Consider the following 14,134-nt stretch of genomic DNA (forward strand, 5'->3'; position numbering starts at 1 on the left):
ACAAATCTCTCATTTCGATGTTACTAAGTTTTAACCATCATCCTAAAATGGTTCTTGCCATGAGCTCGTTCGATGTGATCGCTCAATTTCAGAAGGCCAAGAGAAAGGGACAGTGAAAAACGTCGTGCTTTTGTTGTGGTGGATGTGTTTGTGCTTTATCTGGCTGTATTTTCATCGACTTTGGCCTGAGGTTGGCTTCTTGTCACACCAAGCCGCTCTTTATTTGGCTCCTCAACATAGAGATTGTCTGAAAATGAGACATTCTGGGGCCAATGTTCTTGACTTTTACTGTCATCCGTTCATTAGCATCCGCACCAGTGAGATCCTCTCAAAGCTGAAACCGCAAAACCGACAACAAGTAGCTAATTTATACAATATAAATACGTAGGTCAACAAATGCATAGCATTTTTCATGAAATAGCACTCTAGTTGCTATACGGGCTGTCGTACACCCATCCTTAATCAATAATAATCATTTTAAAAAGAGACAAAGTCAATTCCAGTCTAGTAGGAAATGTTTGAAGCTTTTTATTTCTGCCAGGACCAGTCGTTGGTCATTTCCTGCACGGGCAGGTGTTTTTCCAGGTGTCCATTCCTGCTCTTGGCCTGCGGTGTTGCGGTTATGTTAGATTTGGGCTCATTTTGAAAACTGTCATCGTTGGATTCTTCCTGAACCGGGCAGCTGAAGGGTTCGTCTGTTCCTCCGCTGCTCCCCAGTGACGTTTGACTGACATACACCACAATGACCTCACCGCTGAAGTTCATCACCTGCCCGCTGGAGATAAAAGTAGTGTTGTTGTTTCCCGTCACCTGACCTGCCAAAAACAGACAACACATCAGAACCAGTGTTAGCGGAAGGTGGCAGAAATAGTCCACTATATTTCCATTAACTAAATATTCATTCCTTTCCTGGAGACAAATTAACACCAGTGTTATTTTAGCATCATTGATGTACTATTGCAGTTTCTGTTAATTATATGGAATTTTATTTTTATATTTTCTGTTTTTATTTTCATTTTAGTTTTAGTATTTTTGTTGTTTAGTCATTTTTATTATTTTTTAAATATGTCTATATAGTGTTTATTTTAGGTTTTAGTTAAGTAATTTTTATATTTTCGGTTTTCATTTTTAATTGAGTAATTTTGTTGGTTTTTTGTCATATTAGCTTTTTTAGTTATTTTAGTAATTTTTATATTTTTGTTTTCATTTGAAAGTTTTAGTAATTTTGTTTTGTTTTGTCATTTTTATTAGTTTTTTTATGTCTATATTGTTTTCATTAGGTTTTAGGTTTTAGTTATTTTCGTAATTTTGTATATTTTCTGTTTTCATTTTAGTTATAGTAATTTTGTTTTGGTTTTTCGACATTTTTATTCGTTTTTGTTTCCTTTTAAAATGTCTATATAGTTTTTATTAGGTTTTACTTTTTAGTTCTTTTGGAATTTTGTATATTTTCTTTTCTTTTAATGTCTACACAGATTTAGCTTTTAGTTATTTTAATTATTTTTATATTGTCTGTTTTCATTTTAGTTAGTTTTAGTAATTGTGTTGTTTTAGTTTTAGTTATAGTTTATTTAGTTTTAGTTATTTTAGTGCTTCAACATTAACTGATGAAAAATGAAAAATATGCATATATGTATACTGTGTGTGTGTGTGTATATATGTATACTGTAATGGTTTTAGTTTTAGTTAATAACCATGGAAGACTAAACAAGAACATTTTAAGGCTAAACATTTAGCATATTAATGCAACCAGATGTGTACTTTTCATTCATAAAAGGCTGCTTTGTAGTCTTGCTGAAACACGTGAATACGCTCCCCTACTACTTTAGATGTTTAGTGGTCCACATAAATAGTCTACATTACAAACTGGAAGCTAATAATGCCACGTCAGCACTGAATTGGCAAAAAGCTGTTTTTGTGTCAACCTCTGTTGAGCAACAAAACTGCTTCCTTTCCTTCCACTTAAAAATTCAACATGAGAAGATTATATGGTTCCTGTTTTTTCTCTGAATATACACACAAACTATCAATGACTCATGTTTCACACATCTTTTAGTCATTTTGCCACTGGTCCATAAAGGACCCTACACCCAGTCTTTGCGGTGGCTGCCTGCCATATTTTCACAAACACGACTTACTGGAATGCACATGACCTGAATGTGCTTGTTCTAATTATTACTACAAGACGTGACACTTTATTTTAGTGTTCAGGTTACTGTGCATTTACATTAGATATTACTGAATAACACTAATGACCTACATGTGTAAATATTGTGTAATTCCTCTGCGGAGATTAATAACAATAGGATGGAATACAGGTAACACAGACACTGTTAAGTAACGTGTTATTGAAATGCAAAGCTTTATTTTGCCAGTACTTATGATTATTTAAAATGATTAAATTATTTTAAAAAGATATACACTACAGTAAAAAACTTTTGAGTTTTTAATGTTTTTAAAAGACATCTCTTATGGTCACCATTAATATTGTGAAATATTGCAATTTAAAATAACTGTTTTCTATATTAAATATATTTAGATCAGATGTAATGTAATCTTCAGTGTCCTTGAGCTTAAAGAAATCATTCTGATATGCTGATTTGCTGCTCAAGAAACATTTCTTATCATTATCAACATTGAATACAATTGTGCTGCTTACTGTGTTTATGGATACAGGATTCTTTGATTAATTGAACATTCAAAAGAACATTAATTTAAAATAGATTTCTATTGTAACATTTACTGTCACTTTTAATCGATTTAATGAATCCTTGCATCATATCCCCCATATAAATACATTTATATTTATAATTTATAAATATATAGAGTTCATAGATTATATATAGGTTATATTAGATTATATATATATTTTTATATATTATTTATTTATACAAATAAGTATATATATATATATATATATATATATATACAGTATATACACACAATTTATAATTAATTTTATTTATATAGTATTTTATTAATAGTAGCTAAAACTTTTAGTAAAGAAAGATTCACATTTAATAATGGTTGTTTTCTAGCACTTTTAAAAGTTTACACAGGGATCCACCAGTGTAGAAACGTGATATATGGCCAGAAAACCAGTGCAACACATCAGCCGATACAATGGTGTGCTGCTAGTTTGTTAGCTCGGCCATCTGTTTCATGATTAAAGCACTGAGACGGGAATGATTTCCACACTCTGCATTTTTGACCTGCTATTCTGAGGTCATGACTTTGATCATTTCCAATCTTTCACATCATATCATGCCGTATTTGTCCAATTGAAACAGAATCGCATGACAGTGCTTGTAAATCTGGCACAAACACATGTGCTAAATGAGTTTAACAGATTTGCGTGTGCTGCACTATGAAGCAACAGCTTCAAATACCTCAGATGCACAGACAGCTTTTCATTCGTTTTGTCACTATTTTTGCATGCGATAATATCTTACCAGATGTGAGAGCGGATTCTGAGCACTGGTTCTGGAAGTCTGCATCGGGGTCGGACAGTTTGCGGTCATCGCTGTGGATCAGTGAAAGGCCCTGGTCATTAGCGCTGACCGACCGCAGAGGTGGAACGGTGGTGGAGTCTATGCTGCAGCAACAAGGTTCGTTCTGTCTATACAGCCCTTCAACCGGACCTCGCTCCCCATAGATGCCTCTCATCTCCGACATGGCTTCTTTGCCAGCAGGGCTGCTGTAGTCCAGACAGAGTTATCATTATAATTGTGTGATAATAGGGCAGTCCACATCACAACTATAACAAAAACAAAACAGAGGAATGATATTGTTGGAATCACTTTCAGAATAATTTTTTCCAGCTGATAAATGATGAAAATTCTGTTTTAAAAAGCTTTTAAAATGACAGACAATGTTACTTCTGCGAGTGCTTAAAATACACAGAACGTTATAGTCCATTGTTGTGGATGCTAATATAGTTATTGTTGTTGGTGTGCACGTGCTTTAAGTCTCCGTCACTAGGTTTTGGAACAAGGCTAGTTTTCAGATTTTCTTACTTACCTGTTGATTCCTACTTCCTTTCAGGTTTTGGACGCAAGTGCGTAGATTTACTGTGGTGTCAGAAAATAAGCTTTAATCAACAACATAGACAAGAATCTACCACAAAATGTAGCAAACATACATAACCCTGAACTAAATTTACCTGAGAGGAAGTTCAGCTTATCCTTGCAGCAAAACAAAAAGAGAACAACCAGGGACACCACAATGATGACCGAGAGGATGGCCACCAGCACCCAGGGTGTCATACCTGAGGAGGATGAGGAGGTTTATTCGTCACACCGCTTTGTGAAGCTTCTCAGTTATTCAGATCATCATAGAGGGTCTAGTAAATTGTTTTCTGTGTTGCACAATCACATTTATTGCTCTTGCATGAGTGGCAAAATGTCTTGAGCAACAAAGAAACACATGCAAACTATTCCTACCAAAAATTACAATTCAATTCAATTCAATTCAATTCAAATGTATTTGTATAGTGCTTTTCACAATACACATTGTTTCAAAGCATTACATTACAAAGCAGAAGTGAATGTGTCCAAGTAATGTTCATTTCACAAATGAACGGTTTAAGATAATAGAATCATACAGCTAGCTAACACGAATTAATTTTAGGCAGAAGCTCATTAAAGCGATTGTTACATATGTGATCATAATGATTACAATATAGAGAAAATTTGGCAGCTGTGCATGTCGATTCAAGTTGGCAGATTACAGACAATTACAATTACATACACCAGACATCACATTAAATGTGGGTTCCCACTCATTTTGAGTAATGTTTTAATTAATTTTCCATGACTTTTACAGTCATTTGAGACTACTGGATTTTAAGGAATTTTAAATATATACATTTAAATTTTTAAATATATATTATACATGTATATCTGACTTTTGAATACTGTAAATGAATATTGGGAATGTGTGTGTGCGTGTGAATTTATATATGATTTTGAATACTGTAAATTAATTAATATATATATATATATTCAAATTCATATATGTAAATATCAGTAAGAATCCTTTTTTAAATAAAAGTGAGTGTATAGATTCTATAATACTATGGAAGATTTCTATTTTAAATAAATGCTCTTCATGTATCCAAGAAAAAATATTATAATAGTTTCCACCAAAATATTAAACAGCACATCTGTTTTCAACTTTAATAATAGTAATAAGAATTGTTTCATGAATATTTTTTTATTCTGTATGTATTTACTATAGAACTTCTATGACATGACCAGATTTAAAATTCTCTGATATTCTTCTGATATTTTGATCATTTCAATCACTGTATTAAGCTTCAATAGTTCCTCAATACCCGTGCATTTTTTGAGGCCGAACATAAACATTTTAAATAACCTACCAGTAGAATGGACTCCACACACCACATCTGTCTTAGAGCTTCCTGATTGTTTCTCGGTCTTGCCGATAGCTTTACAACTGGAACAGAATTAGATATATCAATACAGTGAATATGCTTTGGACATATTGTAAGCTTTACAACTGGAATAGAATATCAAAAGAGGGCAGCCAAACAGTCTGGTCACTTCTGATCTGATCAGTCCCAATTTTCTCTTCTACGAGGAACCACAAATACAAAGAGCAAAAAGAAAAGGGGCTCTTTCTAGGGGAAGTGGTGGTGAAATTAATCATAATACCACAGTGCGGTAAGACTGTGGGGGCTTTAAAAAATGACCAAGCATGCCTGAGACCTTCCCCAGACAAACAACGCCTGTGAGAATGAGAGCTGTGACTTTGCAAATGAGTCCTGTTAAAGAACAGTTGTGTGTGTGTGACTCAGAGGACAGGCATGTTTGTTGCGCACACTCCCAGCTGTTGTTAAACCTATGGAGTTGTTATTGTATTGACTTTTTAAGCTTAGATTAGAGGCATACTCACTCTGTCCATTTCTTGCAGGCTTCTATTGATATGGAATCTGAGAAATATCCATATTGACAAGGCACACAGGAAGCTCTGCCCGTCTAATGCTCTTCATGTATCCAAGAAAAAATATTATAATAGTTTCCACCAAAATATTAAACAGCACATCTGTTTTCAACTTTAATAATAGTAATAAGAATTGTTTCATGAATATTTTTTTATTCTGTATGTATTTACTATAGAACTTCTATGACATGACCAGATTTAAAATTCTCTGATATTCTTCTGATATTTTGATCATTTCAATCACTGTATTAAGCTTCAATAGTTCCTCAATACCCGTGCATTTTTTGAGGCCGAACATAAACATTTTAAATAACCTACCAGTAGAATGGACTCCACACACCACATCTGTCTTAGAGCTTCCTGATTGTTTCTCGGTCTTGCCGATAGCTTTACAACTGGAACAGAATTAGATATATCAATACAGTGAATATGCTTTGGAAATATTGTAAGCTATACAACTGGAATAGAATTAGACATATCAACAGAGGGCAGCCCAACAGTCTGGTCACTTCGGGTTCGATCAGTCCCAATTTTCTCTTTTAAGAGGAACCGCAAATACAAAGAGCAAAAAGAAAAGGGACTCTTTCTAGGGGAAGTGGTGGAGAAATTAATCACAATACCACAGTGTGGAATAGAATATCAAAAGAGGGCAGCCAAACAGTCTGGTCACTTCTGATCTGATCAGTCCCAATTTTCTCTTCTACGAGGAACCACAAATACAAAGAGCAAAAAGAAAAGGGGCTCTTTCTAGGGGAAGTGGTGGTGAAATTAATCATAATACCACAGTGCGGTAAGACTGTGGGGGCTTTAAAAAATGACCAAGCATGCCTGAGACCTTCCCCAGACAAACAACGCCTGTGAGAATGAGAGCTGTGACTTTGCAAATGAGTCCTGTTAAAGAACAGTTGTGTGTGTGTGACTCAGAGGACAGGCATGTTTGTGGCGCACACTCCCAGCTGTTGTTAAACCTATGGAGTTGTTATTGTATTGACTTTTTAAGCTTAGATTAGAGGCATACTCACTCTGTCCATTTCTTGCAGGCTTCTATTGATATGGAATCTGAGAAATATCCATATTGACAAGGCACACAGGAAGCTCTGCCCGTCTCTACAATGAAGAAAGCGATAAAGAATTATAGACAGAGAGACAGATTTCAATAGACAATTGAGCACATTCAAAAGCTTATTTTATTTATCTTAAGTATAACTTTATTGCATTCATTTTCCTTCTCATTTGTATTTCTGTTTACTATCCATCCAACCATTTTTCTATACATCTATCATCCATCCACCTATTATCCATCGTTCCATTTACCATTCTATCTACCATCTATCTACCAATCCATTATTCTATCCATCTATCGCTCCATCTGTCTTTCCACCGTTCTATTGTTCTATCCATCCATCTACCCATCCATCTGACCATCATCCATCTACCATTCTTTCTATCCACCTATCCATAATTCTACCTATCTATTGTTATATCTGCCTGCCTACTGTTCTATCGTTTAATTGGTTTATACATCGGTCTATCCATGCATCATTCTATCTATCCATCTATCATCCATCCATCCATCTATCTATTGTTCTATCTATCCACCTATTATTCATCTATCCATCCATCATCTATCTACCTATTAACTGTTCTATCTATCCACCTATCAATCATACTATCCATCTATTGCTGTCTGTCTATCTACCATTCTATTGTTCTATTCATCTGTCCATCCATCCATCAGTCTGGCCGTTCTACCTGTTTGTCTGTCTGTCTGTCTATCTATCTATCTATCTGTCCAGATAGATAGATATAATAGAAGGAACGACAGATAGACAGAGCATATAAATAGAGATAGTCTACAGAAAGCCATGTGATGTCTTTTAATTTTAATTACAGTGTAAATGTCTAGATGCTAAAGATAAAATGTAAACTACAGTGTGTCCAGATCCATTTCTGCAAACTGTATTATAGTGTTCCTTTCCATTTGGCACTAAACCTTGTGCTCAAAACCACAGAGCTGAAAAAGCCACTGATTTACTGCACTCTCAATTACGGGAAGGCCTACACTTCATCTATCTAGAAGACATATGATTAATGGCTCCCACTTTAAACTTCTGAATAAGCTTATAAAATGTATAGTTCACCCTAAAATTCTAATTCTATCATTCTATGCTCACCTTCATGTCATGAACTAACCCTTTATCAATGTAGACTAGAGTCACCACAAGCTCTTACCGCCCATTACGACTCCTTCTCCTGCGGGACATTTTTTAATGGCCTCACAGTATTCGCAGTTGATCAGAGAGCAGTGGAAACCCTGCTTGCACTGACAAGGTTCAGCCGCTGTAGGGTTGTGTAAACGAGTGCGGTTAAATCCTTTACCTGCAGAGAATGATTGGTGCGTGGTGTCAAAATATAATGCAAAATTAAACAACATTCTTTCTTTACACACAAAATGTGACACTGACCCTCATCGCAGAACTTCTGAGGAATACATTTAGTGTCACTGTTCCAGTCCGGCTGGTATTCTTCATGGCCACAATCACGGCACTTTGTGCTCGAGCTGCCGTCGCAATGGGCGAAAATGTATTTTCCTGCATTCAAAGGAAAATCATGCAATAAGTTGCCCATCTAAAGATGCAAATGTGTTAGCTCTTTAAGTCATTGGAAAAGGTCAGTGAATGCATATTGAGAAAGATGATGTTCTTCTGAATTGTATAGTGGAAGTTAGGTTATAGTTCGTTTGGGTGTGTGTAGGCCTCTTCCTCTTTTTCTTATCCTTCTGCTTTTTAAAATGGGAAAAAACGAGCCGATTTAGACCTGATCTTATTTTTCCCAGACAGGCTTCACTCACACCATAAAATGAATGTATGGATTGTTTTATAGTGTCTTTCTACATAGTATAATAAACTAGTCTGCATTGCTGCTCACCTGGTTCACATTTTCTGCAGCATCCCCCGTTGTGCTCATATTCGTTTTGTTGGCAGCTTATGGCCAGCCCTGCCTGAAATTAAAAGTTACAACAATAGTTAAACAAATGTATTGGCTCTTATATGATAAAATGTTTGTGATATTCCTCATTTAAAAGTCATTTTGGATAAAAGCATCTGCTAAATGGCAAAACGTAATGACAAACTACAGCAACACACATTTATGATAGACAGATACTAAATGAATTGTGCAGCTTTGAGAGTCTCGCAGGTCACCCATGGGAGGTTTTTAGTTACAGATATTTACCATGGGAGAAGCACAACTATTTAGCACTCATAAAAAGAAATGTTTCAAATCAGCATATGAGAATGATTTCTGAAGGATCGTGTGACACTGAAGACTGGAGTAAAGGCAGCTGTAAATTCAGCTTTGCCATCAGAAAAAAAAAAAACATTTTAAATTGTAATAATTTGACATTATAACTGTTTTACTGTGTTTTTGATCAAACAAACACAGCCTTGGTGAGCATAAGAGACTTCTATCACAAATATTAAAACATCTTTTCAATTCCAAACTTTTGAATGGTAGCTCATATTCTTTTTCACAACATAAAACTAACAACAAGCCTTACCTTTCTGAGCCATGTTTACAATGACTTTTAACCAACGGGTCCCAAGTTTGATTAGTATCAATTTAATTTTGAATAGTACATTTCTTATTTTACTATTGTGAAAACATTCTTTCTTAAAAATGTTTTGTTATTTTTCTTAAACTGCATGCCAATTGGTTAGTCAGTAATCTGATGCAATGGCATTCAGGCATTTTTAAGTGTGGCTTAAGCATTCAGATATTTTTGGGGGTCACTGTATCTCCAGTCCGTTGGGTGATTTATATAGTAACAGAAAAACTACACAAAGTTTGGCCTGTTTGAATATTCTCTGGTCGGGGAATGAGAATCTTCAAGGAATAAGGATCATTTGAGTGGTAAAAGCATCAGGGAATGAAAGAGTGGGGGAGTGTGTGTATGGTGAGGGGGTATTGCCCAACTCAGAGGAAGAAAAAAGCAAGAAGAAAAGCAAAGAACACCACCCACATCCCTCCAGATACCACAAAAGCATTCCACGGTTTAACAGCAGGGCAGAATTAAATGCAATCCTTTAATTCAGTGCAAATCTGAGAAAATCTAGCTGTCACTCATGTAAAAGACAATAAAAAAAGAAAATAGTGCCAAGCTCAGCATACTGGGCTCTCGTGGAGGTGAAAAGGACTTGGCTGAAGTACCAGGTGCTTCTTTGTAGACTGTTAAAATAGGTAGAAATAATGCTCAAATTCAACTTTTTGCACAGTCCAGTGAAAAATAAATTGCTTTCAAGCCTTAGTTTTCTGTATTCTAGCCAACACATATTTTCAAATGATAGAAATGGAAGAGAAATATTGTTTGTATTAGGGACTACAGAAGACGATTTATGAAATACAAAAGCTCTCTTTATCTCTCTAAAGCAAAAAAAACAAAAAAAGCAGAAGCAAACATTTTCCTATACAGGTTTCCTGGGATTGATCATGGATCAATGGATTTATCCATCATGCCAGTTGGAAAAATCCGTGGGTATCATGGAAATTCATGAGGAAATAAGATTTCCTTATCAGATTTGTTGATGACAACAAGTTTTGTCTAAACAAGGGACTAGTTCACTTCACTAAAACCAATTTATTCAAATGATGAAACATGTCCTATATTCCTTGATGTACATGAAACTCAGTATAATATATATACACACACACACATTTACTCCTACTGCAGTGTGTCTAAATGTCATTTTTTTATTAAAATCACCTTTAAATGTAAAACAATAAATTACAATAAACATTCAATAAATTGAATACTTGAAAATATTCTCCTCTTTGTTTCTATTAAGATTTTATACATAGTTAAAGATTTAATTTTGAGGGTTTTTCTACCACTGCTGAAGGACCTAAAGACCTTTTGATGAACGCATGTGAAAAAACACAGGAAACCCAAAAGGAATGTCCAGAGTTCATTTCTGATCCTCTACATTTGAATGTAAGGCTATACTCGGGCAACAAAACATATTTTCATTGACTAAATATATAAGATCATGGTCAGCGACGCCCTGAAAAATTATATGTTAGAAAATACGCACCGGACACAGAGAAATCAGTTCTCACAGGATATAGCAGAAGCACTCAGATAACTCACAGTTCTAATGACTCAGTTCAGTCAAGTCATGTGCATTGCTTTGCATTTGTTCTATTTTGAATGCAAAAAGATAGCTATGTTGTGTTACTGTATTCTACAAGTGAATATATAAATAAAAGTCATTTATAAATAATTTAGCTTATAAATAGTTCAACAAAACACAACCCGGCAACCACATATTCAGACCTGCGTGTGATGCAAAAGAAAACATGCTAAAACGTTTGACCTGATGCAACATTAGATAACTCAGAAAACAACTGAATGAATGAAAATATGAATGAATGAAAAAAAAAAGATCTGTAAAATTTGCTAATTTCACAAACCACAATATAATAGATGTTGTCAAATTCCAATATTAGGGTTTTTTTCCCGAAATGTTTGCATGGAACAAAAGTTTTTGGAGTTTTAAGCTGGAGTTTTACTCTATTCCTAGGAATGTAATGATAATTTACATTTGATGAGTATCACATTTACATTTGGCGGAAAGATCCAATGATTTCTTATTAAAAAAAAAAAACACACACTGCACACTTGAGGTTAGAACCATCATGAACAAAGCACAATGCCAGAAACATACATATCCACATGGAGTTCCCCTCAAAGTGTGCAACAATTCAGATTCCAGGGAAAAGTTCAGAAAAATCTGACAGGGAAGGACAGAGTGGGGATGTGTCTCAAAAACCTAGTGAGCGGTCAGCCTAGAAAGCACTTTTGTCTAGGTATGTCTTCTCAATTTTGAACAACAGACTAAGTTAGTGACAGGATGTCCAGCTATTTCTGCGAAGCGGTTCTTTTGAACAGTTCATTTCAATGAACCGGTTAAAAAAAGATCAATCAATTCTCTTGTCATTGCGTCATCATTCGGACTTCACTGGAAGTAATGTGTCCCAGTTTAGTTTGTTGCAGCCACAATTAATCTTAGATTTAATAATGTTAAACCATGTTCAAATTAATTTACATCACTTAACTGAAAAGATTAAATGCTGTTTATTAAAACCAACTCGTTTCGTGCTCGTGTTGACAAAACTCAATAAAGTCACAAACATTTATTTGCAGTGCGTTATATTTTTAACATTTCCGCCGTTCGGCTAGCTATTACTTACTTTTCGCCCCATTAGTCAAATCCTCAGTTCACTACAAACGCTTCTAAATTAACGAATCTTGATTCATTACGAACTGGACTTGTCTGAAAGAGACAGGTAAGAAGTTGTCGACACGAGAACCGTTTGCGGCGATTCAGTCAGATCGAACGAAGCGATCAGACCAGTTTTTGAGATTCATTGCAAAGGTCCGACTCAAACGAACGAGTCATTCACGACTCGGAACTACAGCACTAAATGTACACAACCCGTTTCCGCAACAAAGCGCTGAAATAAATAGAAGGGAATAAGGTAGTTTAGCACTTAGATGATAAATTAGTTTCCAGTAAACAGAGTGCAAAAAATATAGAGCTAAAGTTTATATTAATCCCATACAATTCAAAAACAAAGTTTGATTTATAAGAATCATTTGCAAACACTTAAGCAAACCTACCTGCGTGCACAGAGCAAGAACGAAGTGTGTGATCCATCCTTGAAATATCCAACTAGCAGAAAAATTCACTCTCATTATTCTAAACTTTAAAACAGGACTCTGTAATCTCAGTTTCAGTGCTGTTATATTGTCCAGTGAGGTTCAGCAGCAGACGCAGCTGTGCGCTCTGGGATGAAGGGATGAAGCTCCAGACTGCTGTAGTTCATTCGCTGAGATTACGTCCCATGATGTTCACTCACCCACGCCTCGACTGCTGCTCTCCCTGTGTTTCCACTGCACTACAGTCATGTGGAATCTGCTCCGTTTTTTTCACACGCTCCTCCCATTTCTCGTAATCAAAGTAGTCCACATATAAACGGGGTGACGTTCATATAACCAGACAATCACTGTCAGTCATTAGCGTTCAACTCTGTAGCAGTTTATTTTACCGCGCCACGTCAAGCACATGTATCGCGTTAGTTTACGCTTATAGCCAACGTGAAGATACATTGTACTTTTAAGTTGTGAGGTACCGTTAAAACCCCATAAATCAAAAGTGAAGTCTATTTGCTAGTGTACATGCAACAGAGCATAATGCAATGCACTTGATTTGCCCCTCAACTTTCTGTGTGGATGAACCTAAATAGCATCTCTCTTGTCTTGACTCATAATTTGATTGGACTGCCAAATTAAAACTTTTATGGAAAATAGGATTAAGAATAAACAAAAACTGTAATATACTACTGTTTAAAATGTTTATCGTTTTCTTAAAAAAAAAAAAAAAAAGAGCAAGCATACAATTTGAACATACACTCTAAAAAATGCTGGGTTAAATACAACCCAGTGCTGGGTAAAATAGGGACAAACCCAGCAATTGGGCTGCTTTGACCCAGCGGTTTGGTTAAATGTTTAACCCAACCTTCTGGCTAGTAACCCAACCGCTGGGTCAAAACAACCCAATTGCTGGGTTTGTCCCTATTTTACCCAGCACTGGGTTGTATTTAACCCAGCATTTTTTAGAGTCTAGCCTCAGTTATGGAAGCTTGTTTCCACCATGGGATAAAAAAAGAAGTAATTGAGACTTTTGAAAATATATAAATTCTGAGAAGAAAAGGCAGAATTAAACTCGCAACTGTGAGTAAAAAAGTGAGAGGTCGCAGCTAGGTAGCCTACGTTTTTTATTTATTTTTTATTTATTCAATGGCGGGAAAAAAAAGAATTGCGAGATGTAAACTCTATTACATATAAAATGACTCATCCTGCACTACACAGATTTTCGTCCAATCAAATGCTAGGTTGTTAATGGTTGCTATGCAACCTGCTATCCTGGCACAACTCAAATTATATTTATTATCGTAATCATAAATACACTGGTATGTAATGCAAATACAGTAGTTTACTGTTTCCTGTGTTTACTATGACAAACTCCATATTTTGTGCATTAAATATTTTGCAGGCCTATACATAATATCGCCTCCTTTTTCCATTAGTTTCAGCAGGTAAAACTTAATT

The 14,134-nt window shown here is 35.3% G+C and overlaps 1 protein-coding gene and 1 long non-coding RNA gene across 2 annotated transcripts; both read right to left on the bottom strand.

Annotated features, from left to right (window-relative positions):
* Positions 1–291: 291 nt before the first annotated feature.
* On the bottom strand, positions 292–12,972 carry LOC107695382 (tumor necrosis factor receptor superfamily member 11A-like). The gene is made up of 10 exons (XM_016495266.1): positions 12,644–12,972; positions 8,893–8,965; positions 8,430–8,555; positions 8,197–8,343; positions 6,987–7,071; positions 6,283–6,359; positions 4,163–4,267; positions 4,021–4,070; positions 3,453–3,711; positions 292–815 (listed from the first exon to the last, which is right to left on the bottom strand). The coding sequence occupies exons 1-10, from the start codon at positions 12,716–12,718 to the stop codon at positions 529–531; spliced, it is 1,284 nt and encodes a 427-aa protein (XP_016350752.1). The 5' UTR covers positions 12,719–12,972; the 3' UTR covers positions 292–528.
* On the bottom strand, positions 7,276–7,676 carry LOC107695413 (uncharacterized). Its single transcript, XR_001634991.1, has 3 exons — positions 7,622–7,676; positions 7,346–7,369; positions 7,276–7,286 (listed from the first exon to the last, which is right to left on the bottom strand). It is a non-coding gene; the product is annotated as an uncharacterized LOC107695413 (long non-coding RNA).
* Positions 12,973–14,134: the final 1,162 nt, after the last annotated feature.

The sequence above is a fragment of the Sinocyclocheilus anshuiensis genome, unplaced genomic scaffold (genome assembly GCF_001515605.1).
Source record: "Sinocyclocheilus anshuiensis isolate Anshui unplaced genomic scaffold, SAMN03320099.WGS_v1.1 scaffold110, whole genome shotgun sequence".
Lineage (NCBI taxonomy): Eukaryota > Metazoa > Chordata > Actinopteri > Cypriniformes > Cyprinidae > Sinocyclocheilus > Sinocyclocheilus anshuiensis.

What these genes read in the sequence shown, in the direction of transcription:
- LOC107695382 (XM_016495266.1), bottom strand. Translation starts at nt 12,718, where the DNA reads ATGAGAGTGAATTTTTCTGCTAGTTGGATATTTCAAGGATGGATCACA. An exon ending in AAGGAAGTAGGAATCAACAG is followed by an intron (nt 3,712 to 4,020) that starts GTAAGTAAGAAA and finishes TAATGATAACTC; the next exon opens with TGTCTGGACTACAGCAGCCC. An exon ending in AGAATCCGCTCTCACATCTG is followed by an intron (nt 816 to 3,452) that starts GTAAGATATTAT and finishes TGTTTTTGGCAG; the next exon opens with GTCAGGTGACGGGAAACAAC.